The 16,193-nt window shown below is 33.8% G+C and overlaps 1 protein-coding gene across 1 annotated transcript in view; it reads left to right on the forward strand.

Annotated features, from left to right (window-relative positions):
* The first annotated feature begins 11,853 nt into the window (after positions 1–11,853).
* The window catches only part of LOC110022177 (sodium/hydrogen exchanger 7-like), a 120,183-nt gene continuing 115,843 nt past the window's right edge, over positions 11,854–16,193 (forward strand). Inside the window, exon 1 of the mRNA XM_020720992.1 lies at positions 11,854–12,201. Within this exon, the coding sequence (XP_020576651.1) occupies positions 12,003–12,201 (199 nt within the window). The 5' untranslated portion in view covers positions 11,854–12,002. The remainder of the gene's footprint in view (positions 12,202–16,193) is intronic.

Here is a 16,193-nt window from a genome sequence, read left to right on the forward strand (position 1 = left end):
ATTTGGTTGGTTTAGTCTACCATGTTGAGTAACACGTTGCATCAGTTTTAGTGTTGATCCATGTTTTGTCGGAGCTCTTTAATGTTCAACCTTGCTTTGAATCTTGATAGGGTGACACGCCTAAAAATTACCTACTTTTTTATATACATTTGATGCTCATTTTTTATTATATTGCGCTTTAATGAAATATATTTTTCATGTTTTTTGTTTCAAGTACAGAAAATAGAGTTTATAGGAACATGAGTGAAAATGGATACAGAATGAAGTTACGAAGCAGTGGAGCCTAAGCGCCACTTCTAACGCTTAAGTGCTACAGTCCAAACGAGATTCGCTCCTAGACGTCACAGTTAGACGCCTAGGCTTCAGAAACGAATACCCCATTATTCAATGAGTTTGGACGAATTTTGAAGAGGTGTCTGAAGCAACCCATTGTGATTTTCAGAGCTTTTAGCTCATTAGAGTGGGCAACCACCATAGTGAGAGAGTGTTGAGTCTTTGTGATTGTTTGGGTTTTGTGAGTCTTGTACTTTTGTTTTGTGATCTGGAGCTTTAATATAAATCATATTTTGTTTTATTATCCCATGAATTCTAAGTAATTTTTCTTTTCTTTCTCTCTGCAATAAGAAGTAATCATGTGGATTATTTGATTTGTTTATAACTTCTTTTATTTCTAAATTGTGATGGTATTTTTACCGGTTCTTAATTTATTTTATAACTTCTTTTATTTCTAAATTGTGATGGTATCTTTACCGGTTCTTAATTTACTTTGCAAACTGATCACTTGTAATGTTAGAATCCGTTGTGAAACATAATGACTCGGGAGGGCTGTGATTTCACCCAACTAATGAGTGTCACACTAAACCTTGGATGGATGAGATTTCAAGCCCAAGGGGGAGTGCAAATAGATTGGTAAGTTTTGATAGACGTATAATTGATGATTCTAGAGTGACAAACTAGAACTTTTATCAATTTGGCCTATTTTCTATTTAATTGCTTGTCTATTTGTTGTTGTATGTCCTTTTGCTATTCGATTTTTCTAATCTTCGAATCATTTATATGATTTAGAAAAGAGATTTATTCGAATAAAGGAATTATACGATGATACATAAATAGACAAGCTAAAAACTCTGATGTCTAAAAAAAATAGAAAAACAAGAAACAGACAAATAGTTGATATTTTAAAAAATATTTTTTTCTTGCAGATCATGTTTATTTAATGTACAATGTTGTAGAAAATGATAAGAGCCAATTTCCTTTGTAATAATAGGTGATATATCATTTCGATGGAACACAATCCATATTATTAATTCCTCCAATAAAGATATTAATAGATTGTGAACTTCATTTTTTCTTAAAGATATATTCATATCTAGTCAACACCAATATTCCATATATGAGTCCAATGCTCCCATAGCTATTGTAATTGCAAATAATTATGCATATGAGGATAATGCAACATAAACGAGGTGATCATCTTAGACTTACATAGGTTATACTAAGGTCAATAAATATGATGCAAAAGTGGGTGATATTATGAAGATGGCTATTGGATATTATAACCAAACTTTGTGATCCAATTAAACTACTAAAAGCATAGGATTTTTCAACTCTTTATGTATTAACTTATTAGGTGAGATGTTTGAAAGTAGATTAAATTCAATAACTAATTATTTAATGACCTCATATTTGAATATGTCCACTACTCACTTAATAGTTAGATAACTCTTTGAAAACAAATAAGAGTTAAAGTTCATTTTACATCTATAAGCAATGAAAAAAAGTTTGTAAGTCATGGTGAGGTGATTAGGTAAAGATACTTTGTATATTCAATGCACATATAAAAGAATTTTATGGAACTTTCAAGCTATAAGGTTTGCATAGTCAAATATTTCTAGGAATCGTAGCTATGAATTAAATCACATTTGTGCCTTAAATGTTAAATCAACATAAGATCATAGTCAAGGGCAAGCTTACTAGATTTTACTCTAATTTTTTGCCCAATAATAATTGGGATTGCAAAGTCAATATTCTAAAATAAATATTGTGAAGACACTTTACTTACAACAATAACACAAGATGCATACATCTAGATTTATTCAGGGCATTTATAATAGTTAACTATATAAATGATAATTATGTGGATGTATTCCACGTTTAGTTTGAATGGGTTAATTGATACAAATGAAACTTCTTAGTAATCTTTGTTTTACATAATAGTATAACCAAAGCTTTTCATAAAATTTATAAAAGTTGCGGTTTGACTTTTCAAAAAAAAAAAATTTGCAATAGTCATCGTAGTTTTTTGAACAACAGCTTCTCCAAACAATTGCAGCGGCTTCAAACAAACCCTAAATACCATCCATCCAAATATGTAATAAATCAAATAATTTCAAAAAGAATGACAAGCTAACCAAAATATGTATAAGAATATATTACAAGCGACAATGATAATGACATTTTAACAAAAAAAAAATGCCTCTATATCTTCTAATAGATAAAATTTATTTACATCAAAGCAAATAATTCAAAACTTCAAGTTAATTTGAGATCCAATTAAATTTCGCAAAGAAAAAAAAAATCAAATGGAGAGTCCTACACATGTGAACCATAAATTAATATATAAAATATAATAAGTAGTCATACTATATTATAATGTAAAGTATAATATAAAACAAAAATTATATTAAGCCTATAAGAATGACATTAGAGGTCATATTTCAAATATAATCAATATTAGTTTCCTAAGTTAACCAAGGCAATGTAATATCATTACAAAATATAAATATTAAGTTATAATTATTTCCAACTTTAATGTCAATGCACATAGTTTTTCAAATGCCTAATTGAATATATAATAGCTTAATATTAAATCAATTGAATAAATTTCCCCCATCAAATCTAAATTACAGATAACAACATATTATTTAAACAACAAAAAAAAATCAAAATGGTTAAGCACTTTTTTAAAAATTAAACATGCAAGTTGAAGAAACAATGGACTAATTACTATGGGAATGACAGAGAAGAGGAGCACTCGTGGATGCCTCTTTCTTGAGGGGGAATATAAGGATACAAGTTTTGTCGTTGATGACTTCAATTTAAAGAAGGAAGACTATCAGTTAATCCTTGATCAAGCAAGAAGATGACAGGAAGGGAAGCTTATGGGTGTTTCTCAATCGAATGAAGAAGGCGCAAAGAGAAGGGTTGTCATTTGTGCGAGGAGGACGGGCTTGTGATGCACTAGATTTACATGTCTCTTATTTTTGAATAAATGTGACTGGCAAGATTGAGATTTGTGCAATATTGGTAGTGAAGGGCTTATAGCATATAGATCATTGTGGCTCGAGTGGTTCACATGGTTCGTGCTTCAGTAAAGAGTGAAAATTGGTAGGTTCGATTGTGTTGCTATGGTTGATCTGGTTCAAATATAAGTTCAAATGGTCCATTTATATGCAAAGTTTTTTGGCATTTTAAAACCATTTATTTATTTATTCTTTAAAATAGGCAAATTTATAAATTATTTATTTCATGCAATAGTCTTTTATGGTAATGTAATATTATGAGTTTTTATTATTTGAAATTTAATAAAGATCAGGATTTAATGTTGGGGTAAGAAGATCATATTTTTACTTTAAGCATAGACAGTTTAGATGATTACGAGAGTTATATTCAACTATAAAGTCAATTTTTAGTAACTTTTCAGATTATTTGCCATATTTTTGAAAATGCAATTTCATCACGATTATTATTGAAAATTTAAGTTGTACATTTATCATTTAAATTAGGCATGTGCAAGTGTGTAGGCATGAAAGAAAAAAAAATTATGTTGTTGCATCGGAGGTTGACGATGAATCATGTCATTCTTTATAAAACGATTATTCTATTTATAAAGAGATAATACAATGGTGATGTTACACTTTTGCCCTCATTTGGAAGAGGTTCATACTATAATATTTCTAATATTTTACAAGTATGGTTATATTGCACGACTGCCTTCTAGCTCGACCTGATAAGCTTAGTTGACTTCAGGTCAACAAGGTCAGCTTAGTTCACTAAGCTGGGTCGGTATGGTTTTTTCGGCTGAACCATCCTAATTGACTATCCCTGATCCCTAGTAATTAGAAGTCTTTGGGGTTCCCACGGGCCGGTCAAAGATATTTTGCAAAATTAAATCTTCCACATTACGGCTCAATAGGTTTCAACCTAGAAGCTTCGCTCCGTTGCACTCTTTTCTTTTGGTTCATTAGGTCTCTTAAAAATTAGTGCAGACAGTCTTTTGATGAACGTATCATCATATTTCGTGAGTGTTTGCTATAGTTAATGGTTCTATAAAGCATAGAACTACTAAACTTCATTAGTAAAAAAATTAAGCTTATATTAGCAACAATATGAAACAGATTTCCAAATTTAAAATGCCACGAAAATTTTGAATTAAAATTACTATGAAACAGATTTCCAAATTTAAAATGCCACGAAATTTTTGAATTAAAATTACTATGTTTAAAAAATATAATTTTGAATTAAAATTACTTATATGCTGATATTTTCCTAATTATGATGATTATAGCTGAATATCATATAATTTATTTACAGTAAATGAACATAAAAAAAAAACAGTTCAAGGACTGAATTAAAAAGGCGAGGTTGAAACTGTCATGTAATTAGCCAAAAGCATGTATGTGAGTGACAGCCCACGAACAGTGAAACATATAAAAAATATATTTTTGCCACTACAGTGAAGAAACCATATATGTAAAGTAGGATATATATAAGTTGGGGGCATTTGAAGATGGAAATTAAAAAAATAGCACCCAATCCTAAAATAAAAAATATAATTTTTTGAAACTAGCAAAATTTCAAATAATTTAATTCATAAATTCGAAAAAAATGATTTTATAATTGACGTGTTATCTCTTTAATTATTATCGGAAGATGAGCTCCAGGATTTCAGGGTACTCTGGGTGAGTGTTATACCGCTGCGAACTGCCGTCTTGTTATCCACGTCACCCTAGACACATAGTGACGGACGACAGTTCTATAGGTGCCCACGGATGACAGACGGTCTGGAGATGTGTGACTTCTTCAGGTGGGTAGACAATCAGTCTGATTCCACTGCAGATAGTGATCGGGGTCCGATGGTATCCCTACAAGACAAAGTTGCTCGTGATATGCTTCTTCTGTATTTTAAAATGAATGTTATCATACTTTCAGTTGTAATTTTAATATGTATTTTTGTGTTTTTTAGGTTTATTGATACTTGCTATTAAATGAGGTGTGTATAATTTTTTTGTACTGTTACGAAATATTTTTTTTGTTCCAAACTATCAAATATATAGCCGAAACAATTTTGTTGCAAACAACACAACTGCACAGTAGCAACATGATCATTTATCCAGAAACAACTACAAATCAGTTGTTTTCCAAACGCACAAACTAAACAGCTAGACAACTTATCCAGATATAGGGCAAAATGATCATTTATCCATAAACAACTGCAAATCAGCTGTTTTCCAAACCCATAAACCAAACAGTCAGGCAGCCAGACAATTTATTTAGATCAACTGCTGATAAATAACTTATCTAAATAAGCTGTCGCTGTCATGTAATTAGCCAAAAGCATGTATGTGAGTGAAAGCCCACGAACATATAAAAAATATATTTTTGCCACTACAGTGAAGAAACCATATATGTAAAGTAGGATATATATAAGTTGGGGGCATTTGAAGATGGAAATTAAAAAAATAGCACCCAATCCTAAAATAAAAAATATAATTTTTTGAAACTAGCAAAATTTCAAATAATTTAATTCATAAATTCGAAAAAAATGATTTTATAATTGACGTGTTATCTCTTTAATTATTATCGGAAGATGAGCTCCAGGACTTCTTCAGGTGGGTAGACAATCAGTCTGATTCCACTGCAGATAGTGATCGGGGTCCGATGGTATCCCTACAAGACAAAGTTGCTCGTGATATGCTTCTTCTGTATTTTAAAATGAATGTTATCATACTTTCAGTTGTAATTTTAATATGTATTTTTGTGTTTTTTAGGTTTATTGATACTTGCTATTAAATGAGGTGTGTATAATTTTTTTGTACTGTTACGAAATATTTTTTTTGTTCCAAACTATCAAATATATAGCCGAAACAATTTTGTTGCAAACAACACAACTGCACAGTAGCAACATGATCATTTATCCAGAAACAACTACAAATCAGTTGTTTTCCAAACGTACAAACTAAACAGTTAGACAACTTATCCAGATGTAGGGCAGAATGATCATTTATCCATAAACAACTGCAAATCAACTGTTTTCCAAACCCATAAACCAAACATTCAGACAGCCAGACAATTTATCTAGATCAACTGCTGATAAATAACTTATCTAGATAAGCTGTCGTTGCCGCAAACAGACCCTGGATCTCACACTTATTTAGAATTTCAATTTGAATATTAAAAATATCCAATTTAGATTATAATCCCAATGAACATGAATAAGTCTGCGATTGCAGGCCTAAGATACTTTTTTCTAGCATGGCACTAATTAAATGCATAAACAAAAAGATCATAATAATAACGATAATATAGATTAATTTGTGGTGAATGAAAGGGTAGAAGAGAGCAGGTGATGACCAGCATAAATTATATCCATAGACATGTTGATAAGTACAAGTAGATACTTCGATTCTGACATAATTTTGATTTAAAAAAAAAAAACGAGTAACATGCAATTCATTAAAATTTATTTTTGCACTTAGAACATGTTAAATCATATTTCAATAAGAAAGAAATTGCACGGTAATATTGTTGTAAAGTCATTATAAGAAATATAAATTACATAAAAAACTCCCCTCAGCTAATTTATTTGCAAAAAGTTAGGAATTAATTGACATTATTGTGGAATAACACACAAGACAAATCAATTTTAGGATTTATTGTGGGAAAATAGTAAAAAAAAGTACAAATACAGAATAGTAATTATGAGAAAAAAGTAACTGGCTTAGTTATTTTATGTGGCTTGGTCAAGTAACATTCTAAGTGATTAAATGCATTATTTTATTTATTGCAATTATATTGTAAATAGAAAAAAAAAACCTTTGAGCAAAAATCCAAATATGTAGACAAAGCCCATAGGAATAGCAAGGGGTATGAACGAGCTAAATTGAGCTCGAGCTTAGCCTGTCAATCAGAAACGGCCTGAATTTGAGCTCAAACCCGATTCATGCTCAAACATTGAGCTTGATCTTGGTTCATCCATTTACTCCCAAGTTCAAGCTTGGGTCGAGATGAAGACAAAAAGAAGGCAACAACCGGACCAACAGAGACTTGGGAGCTCATTGAAGAGGAATGAACAAGGCCAACAAGAGGCATCAATGAGGCCATTAGTATGGCACAGAAACTCGTCAAAGTGAGGCATCAACGAGGCCAACAAGATGCGTAAGAGGCGAGAGTTCATGGAAGTTCGTTGGGTCCAACCATAGGAAGAAAAAGAAGATAAGGGGTTCACGGGCAAACCCCACACCAAAAATAGTGCTGACAATACCTAAAATGATGAAACATATTTTTATAAGACTTATAACGGATACGAAGTCATTAATACCTAAAATGATGAAACATATTTTCAGGCTTGAATATATAGTCAAGTTTGCTAGCCAAACCGGTTCAAGCTCGAGCAGACGCCTGAATTGTATACAAGATAAAAATATATATAGCTATAAGAACTTTGAAGGCTTAAAGCATACAAGCATAAGACAATTTGATTGCTCCCAAAATAACGAGTATTTGGAGCAGAGTGACAAGTGTAATAAAGCTATGATTTCCGCCCACTTCTACGGTCCATAACAACATCTAACTTGAAGCTTGCATTTATTAACTTCCAATAGATACAAAATTCATTCCTCCTAATCTTTAAATAAGACTTTATCATATTCACTTTCAATGCCCTATGTCTAACTCTGTCTCGATACATTCTGATGTTCTTTCCTTCATTGCTTCTCAGCCAACAATTGCTGGCCAAAATATGCTCACATCTTTGGCAAAGTCCCCTCAAATTTGCTTTAAATATTTTGAAAATGAATCTATATGTGACAAGAACAAGCAGCATTGGAAAACAATAATATCGAAACACGGAGCCTTGAGACATCATATTTAATTAGGTGAAAATTTTAAAATGGCAAAGTGAATTTTTTTTAAATCGACGCATAAAAAAAAATTATAAATCAATAGAGTCGTCAACTTAACGACAACTCAATTGCCAACAAAGTCCAGTCACCGTTGAGTTGGCCTCAGTTCTATCTTAAAACCTATTTTTTTTTCATCTTCCTCGTTCACTCGTGAATCTTTTGCCCACTCGACCGACCCCCCTATCCTAGCGAAAATTGTCTGCCATTGGCCTCATTCGGCAAAGGCTGCGGCTATTGATGACGACGTTGCTTCCTGCAGCGAGGTCCTATTCCTTTACTCGCGGCTTGCCTGTCCAACCCCCCGAAGGCTTGCCCACAGCGAAAATCACAGGTGAAATCACAGGTGAAATCACATAAAATTAACTTATATCTGACGACTCACAGTACTTTTGATGGTTCTGGGTCAACATCATTTAATAGATAAGTATTTGGGCATACTGAGGTGCCCCGACAGTCAGATAATGCATTTTTCAGTAAATTTTCGAGGTTGAGCTATTAAAAAGTTTCAAGATCCTGATATTAGCATCATAAAAGAGTATGGCTGATCTAACAGACCGCATAGCCTTGTTTGAGTTGACTGTGTGCCTGCTATGGATCACCAATGTGTAGAAATATCGTCTCTTATTTACAACGTTGAGAGAGTCAGCTCTCAGGTGATTCAAGGGATTGCCTTCAGGAGTCATGACATTGTTTATTGACTCGAGCAAGCGAGAAGCCGCAAATGAGTTTGCATGCCCTCCTGCAAATCGTACGAGGATAGAACAAGAGCCTCCACCCCGTTCATCACTCACTTTTATAAATAGATGATGGAAGCGCGGGATCTGAAACCGACAATAGCTTACATTGCCCCTTGCTTAAGAACTGAAGGAAAAACCATTCTGATGCGCACTTGGCTTGCAATGATCGAAGATGCTAGTCGAGTTATTGGAACAAGCCAAAAAACATATATTAAAAAAATACAACTCTTATTTCACATCATTCAGAATCAAGTGAGTCAACCACCATCCACCAAATATAACTGACCATAAAATAAGCCAGAAGCCAAGACACATTCCTTGCCACTCGGCTTAAACTTACCTCGAAGGCTCACAAAGGCACTTGAATCAATGAGCGACTGACAAAGCATACTGCCAAAAAAGTCAGTTCCAATATCCTGACCAATTCTCTACTTGACAATGAAAATGTGTTGTCATTCCAGTTCTTGGATTTTATTGTCAAGTCATGATAATAATTAAGTTAAATTTTTCTAATTACACATAGTGCCCAACTCTTACTAACACTTGGAGGACTTGGGAAGTTCATGCAAGGAATTGTCAAAGTCTAATCAACATTTGAGGAACTCAAACCATCCCGCTAACAGTGGTTTCACCTGAGCAGCAAAACCAATAGATACACTAGACATCCGATTGGTAAAGAATTTCCACGATTGACAACGATGTAAGTTGTCCAATCAACAAAGATTTTCCAAAAACAGACAATGATGAATAAATGTCTTATTGATAAAAATCATCTAAATTTGATTGACAAAGACAATGTGCACCTTTGAAGCTTTAAATATAAAACCGAAAAAAGAAAACATACTTGGATTATTTAGAACTATCAATCAATTTCCATATACAATTAATTGTTGTATCTAAATTTTACTATTCAACATGAAAAAAACATGATGGTGGTTTCTAAAGTGTACTTTAAGAGATCATATTATATAACTGAGAGCTCATTCAAATGGTAACACACATTCTCCTAAAATACTCAATGCACATAATCTACTTTAAAATCAAGTATTATTGCTTTTGGCTCATATTGGGTTAGATCAAACATGTTTCTCCTTAGTCTATGCCCGATAAGTCATAATTAAGATTATTGATCCAACAAGTTTCTCCATAGTGATTTGCCCAATGAGTCATAATTAAGTTTATCATTGATTTATTATTTTAACCTCCAATAAACTAGTGCATTATGATACAAGGCTCCAAATATCAAGTATGCCCGAGTGCACCAACTTTCTAAGTTGCAAACTTAGTTAATGAATAATTTATAATAGTAAAACATATGTAAAGATTATCTAATCTAATTTTTTTAAAACAAAAACTCAAAAAAATTCTTATTGCATATATACATAACTATTTATTCAATTCATATTTTCTCTAAATATATGTCTAAAATTTGCTTCAATTGAATAAAGACTTAAATATGAGGTCATTATATCAATAGTCAATGGGTTTATAGTACCTTCAATAGGTGATTCTTTTAAACGATTGATTCATTCATATGTGCTTAATGGCAGTAAAACTTATTTTTATTCCTAGTGTATATGAAGAACTTAATGAATTTTTTCATTAGATTCAACGACACTACAAATTGGGGTAGGCATTTTTAGTGGACTCGATAGTCAATGGTGATAACACACTTATGGAGCTATGCTCATTTTTTTTTATTTTTCCTTCAACTACACCTTTTGCTCTTATGTTAGCAAATGTTGCATCATTTGTAGGTGTTGGACTACTTAGCCTTGCATCATACTTATTATAAACATAAGCTCTTTTAATTTTGAAATGCTTAATTAGCTTTTCCCTAAAGCATGAAGTTAAATTATTTTTCAATTTAGTCGACACATTAATAAGAGACCAAAAGAGGTGATATAGAAGTATCTTTGAGATATCATGTTGCGTAATTATTTCTTTTTGAGAAATTGATACCATGAGTTGTACTCCACTAAATTGAAACATCACTTACAACTCTACACAAAATTGCCGCTTATTAGCCTAAGTAAAGACAAATAACAAGTTCAAGACTTTAAAGGTTAGCAATAGTTGAAATCATTAATCATTTATTATCAATAAACATTCAATCAATTTGATCATCTTTTTCTCATTCTTCTTGCACAACATAAGAAAATTTATATTTACTCATCTGTAAAAACATGCATAAGAATAAAGCTTAAAGTAGATATAACAACACGATTACTAACTTGTTTGAACAAGGCATGAGTTTGGTCGGAGTTGCTTTGAGCCTTTACAATTGACAACGATAGCATTTGAAACAGGTTGGAGCAAGATTTGAACATTGTTCCAATTAGTTTTGATTTAGATTCAAAACTAGTTCAAATATAATTTGAACTTGTTTTGAGTATTGATCAAGCATGGTTCCAACCCAACTCTTTGAACCTTCACATGACCCTATTTTCAACTCATGATAAAAATAATCTCAATTTAAAATTTCACTGATATATTTATCCTCATATCTAATATATATCATTTAATTCACTAAAAGAATCACTTCAAATCGCCCATTACAAAAATATTTACTCATATACGTAGCGTATGACAATCACAATCATAAATAATCAATCATTATCAATTTTAAATGAAAATGTAGATGAGATGATGATTCAATGGTCGAACATTTACTTAAACACAAAAATTTCTCATGTTGTAGATGAGATGATGATTCAATGGTCGAACATTTACTCAAACACCATTTCACCAAAACTTTAAGGTAAGCTAGAATTAAAAAAAAAAGAAACTTTAAGGTAAGCTAGAATTAAAAAAAAAAAAAAAAAGAAACTTTAAGGTAAGCTAGAATTTAAAAAACCCTTTTATGTCAGCTTGCACCGGCTTGCCTAACACCATTTCACCAATAGGGAAGTAACTCTTTATTTGATGCGACCCGAAAGGTTGACGCTACAATTCGTGTCGTTTACGATGCCCTCGTTACTGTCGCTCTCCGATGATCGTTTTTATTGCCTCACGCTTGGATGTTCCCGCGAACCCCTCGAGCCTAGGTTGATCCCGAGGCAGTATTTCCCTGTCGACAGGAATGGCAGCAGTGGTGGAGAGCCCGCTTTCTTTTACAGGAACCGACATGCGTGAAGAAACCATGGGGGAGCCGCGGGACGCCGTCATCTTCTTTGGGATCTCGCTCGTGCTTGGGATCGCTTGCCGACATATTCTCAAGGGCACCAGGGTGCCCTACACCGTCGCTCTTCTCATTTGCGGCATTGCTTTGGGGTCATTAGGTCAGTTTCCACCCTGCGATCTTTGTTCTTAGATGTGTTTGCTCAGGCCGCGGTTGAGCTTGCAGGAATCAATGGGTGAGTTTTTCATCTACCTCTTGTTCAGATGGGAAGCATCAGTGAGGGTTATGACATATCTTTAGCTTTAGATTGAGAATTTTCACTGATGTGATGTGCGGGGAATTTCACTGGGAAGGTCAAATCATGTAAGTTACCCCCAGTTGAGTAGACGGACCATGCATATAGTATTTGACTGAATTTAATTTCTTGTACGGTGTTAAATTGATGCAATCGGGAAGTCAAACTATTAAGCTAATGATAATTATTGGTTGACTACATAGGTGAAGAAGCATCTTATAAAAGGTTTTAATAAACTCAGTCTTGTCATCCATGCCATAGTACCGAATGATAGGACGTTTTCGGATCTTCTGTTGTAAGTTTGTCCTGGTAATTATCTGGACTTCTGTGAGAAGGAAAATGGCCACCTATATCCTTCGTTTATGACGAGGAGTCAACTTCCCAAGTACTTTGAAATGGACTGAACGACAAATTCTTGTGGCGTGCGCTTGCGAATTAACAAATTGCAATAGCACTATAGTTTTTTTTTGGCATTATGATTAGAATCTAAATTTTAATACTCATATGAACCTTCGTGAACTATTCAATTATTGTTTTCAATGTATTCTTGAGCCTTTTTTTGAATCAAGACGACAATGTTCTTTGGTTGATTTCTAACATAAGGGAGAAAGATGTAGAAGAATTGCTATTTAACATGCAAGTGCACATAAAATAAAGCAGAAATCCTGTACGGTGAAAATTGAATTCGGTTTTTCTGTTTGTACATGCTTGCCAGTAAACTTGTGCTAACCTTGAAACTAGGAAAACTATGTTAATTGGAGAAAGAAAACATGTAGATAGAAGCCGGCCTTGAAAAATTATCTAATAGATTTTCTTGGTGTCTATATTAAATTTTTATGTAGAAATTTATGAGGACAACATCGATTGATTGCTGACCATCTTCAAAATTTTTTTGTGTGAGTTCACTAATGTATTATGGTTCAATTTGTGAGTGTGTGTGTGGTCAAATTGGCAACAACTTTTCTTTAGGTATTTGTGCTGCATACTCCGGATTACGACTATAATTGATCCGAGTCAAGACGAGCATGCAGTAGATTCGACTTGGCTCACTTGCATCGTTAGTTATTCATGTACAGTTTGAAAAAAAACTATGTTAATTGGAGAAAGAAAACGTGTAGATAGAAGCCAACCTTGAAAATTTCTCTGATAGATTTTCTTGGTATCTAGAATAAATTTTTATGTAGAAATTTATGGAGGAAAACATAGTTTGATTGCTGGCCATCTTCAATTTTTTTTTTTGGTGAGTTCACTAATGTATTATGGTTCAGTTTGTGAGTGTGTGTGTGATCAGATTGACAACATCTATTCTTTAGGTATTTGTGTTGCATACTCCAAATTACGACTATAATCAGATTGACAACATCTATTCTTTAGGTATTTGTGCTGCATACTCCAAATTACGACTATAATTGATACGAATCGAGACGAGCATGACATAGATTGGACTTGGCTGAGTTGCATCATTAGTTATTTATGTTCAGTTTGAAAAAAAATATGTTAATTGGAGAAAGAAAACATTTAGATAGAAGCAAGCCTTGAAAATTTCTCTAATAGATTTTCTTGGTATCTAGAATAAATTTTTATGTAGAAATTTATGGAGGACAACATCGTTTGATTGCTGACCATCTCCAAAACTTTTTTTTTGTGAGTTCGCTAGTGCATTATGGTTCAATTTGTGAGTGTGCGTGCGATCAGATTGGCAACAACTTTTCCTTAGGTATTTGTGCTACATACTCCAAATTACGACTATAATTGATTCAAGTCAAGACGAGCATGGCATAGATTGGACTTAGCTTAGTTGCATCATTAGTTATTCATGTTCAGTTTGAACTTGATCCGAGCTTTCCTATTTATGTTCTTTCTTGGCTTGCTTAAAATTTTTAATGTTTATACTCGATTTGTACTTGGCTTGTTATTTTAATTAAAGAATATGAAATTTTAAACTGAGTACTTAATTTTTCATGTAAAATAAAAAATTTGATTTGTACTTGATTTTTTATATGAAATTAATAAATAAGTTAAAAATTTGAGCATATAAAAAATTTGTACTTAAACGCCCCAGAATGGGCGTGGGATTTTCACCTGCATGGTCTGGGAACTCCCAATGGGTGCTGGAGAGCCCATAACCTGGTGCCATGGTATCGAGAGCACTATCTGTGAGAAAGCCAACCTACTTGTTGCTCATGGGTGCTCCAATCTGACTTCACACCTAACAATCTCCCATTTGGAGATTGATAACATCGAGTTCAATTCTCTATACCTATACCTTCATTTGAATCGCTATCATAGTGATGTACTGTGGTCACGTACTGTGGTGTGGCTCGTTCTAGGTCTCAACCTTCATGAACCTCAACTGAAGCCAAACAAAACTTCAATTTCTCAACAATCACCACATTCGTCAATATATCTGCAGGATTTTCAGCTGTTTGTATTTTTTCCAAAAATAACTGCCCATTTTCTAGAAGTGATTGAATGAAATGATGCCCAAGTTGGATGTGCTTCATCCTGACATGAAAAATAATGTTCTTAGTAAGATGAATCACACTCATACCGTCACTGTAGAACTTGCCAATCTCCTGCTGCTTGCCTAATTCTGCCATGAAACTGTATCCAAATCATTTTCTTGCTAGCACCAGTAATAACAACATATTCCGCCTTCGTAGTTGAAAGTACAACGATCTTCTGTAATTTGGGAACCCAACTCACATCTGTGTTTCCCAATGTAAAGATGCACCCCGTTGTACTTCTCTTACTGTCCACATCTTCTGCGAGATCTGAATCTACAAATCCCTGTAGACTGATCCATACATTTTTATAACAAAGTACCCTGTTGTCTATTCATCCCAAATCCCTTAGAATTTATTTTACTGCCTCCCAATGATGCCTGCCTAGATTGTCCATGTATCTGCTGACCACTCCCACTGCGCAATATCTGGCCTGATACAAATCATTGCATACATCAAACTTCCAACTGCTGAAGTATATGAAGTTCTCTCCATCTGTGCTTGCTCTGCTTCAGAGTTTGACGACGACTGGTTAGATAGTTTGAAGTGATCGCCAAAGGGAATGCTAACTGGTTTCGTATCACTCATGTTGAACTTCTGTAGGATCCTCTCTGCATACTCTGCCAGAGATAACTTTAGTGTTCATGCACTCCTGTCTATGCTGATTCTCATCTTGATGATATTCCTCGTTGAACCTAAATCCTTCATCTCGAACTCATTTGATAACTTTTTCTTCAACTTCCTGATTTGCTCCATATCAGCCCCTGCAATCAGCATGCTATTCACATATAAAAGAAACAAAACATAACAATTACCGAAGTGTTTAATGAAGCAACGGTCGTCTACCAGGTGCTTCATGTACCCATTGTCTTATATGAATCTGTCTATTCTCTTGTACCACTCTCTCGGGGCCTGCTTCAAGCCATACAAAATTTTTTTCAGTGTGCAGACCAAAACTTGCCTGAAACCTGGTAGCCTCGTGGTTGCACCTCGTATAGCTCCTCCTCCATATCTCCATGTAAAGAAACAATTTTTACATTGTTGACCACATTATTTTCGTGAGGTCTAGTATTCATCGTAGGAGTTAGGATCTAGCCTTAGGGGTCTCCCTGCGACTATCTTAGAACCTTAGAAGTGGAACCCGCCTCGTTTTAGTTCGACCCGCTTCCGTCCCCTTCTGGAGTTTCGCGTGCGTGGTATCAACTTCTAACACTTAGAAGGACGAAACCAACACGAGGAAACCCAAAAGGGATTCCCTATAGGACCTTCCTGAGCCTTAGGGTGGCCTTTTGCACAATTCGCACTCCCGCGCGCACAAGCTTCGCAATTCGGAGAGTCGATACGTCCGATCGC

The sequence above is a fragment of the Phalaenopsis equestris genome, unplaced genomic scaffold (assembly GCF_001263595.1).
Source record: "Phalaenopsis equestris unplaced genomic scaffold, ASM126359v1 Scaffold000174, whole genome shotgun sequence".
NCBI classification, from domain to species: domain Eukaryota; kingdom Viridiplantae; phylum Streptophyta; class Magnoliopsida; order Asparagales; family Orchidaceae; genus Phalaenopsis; species Phalaenopsis equestris.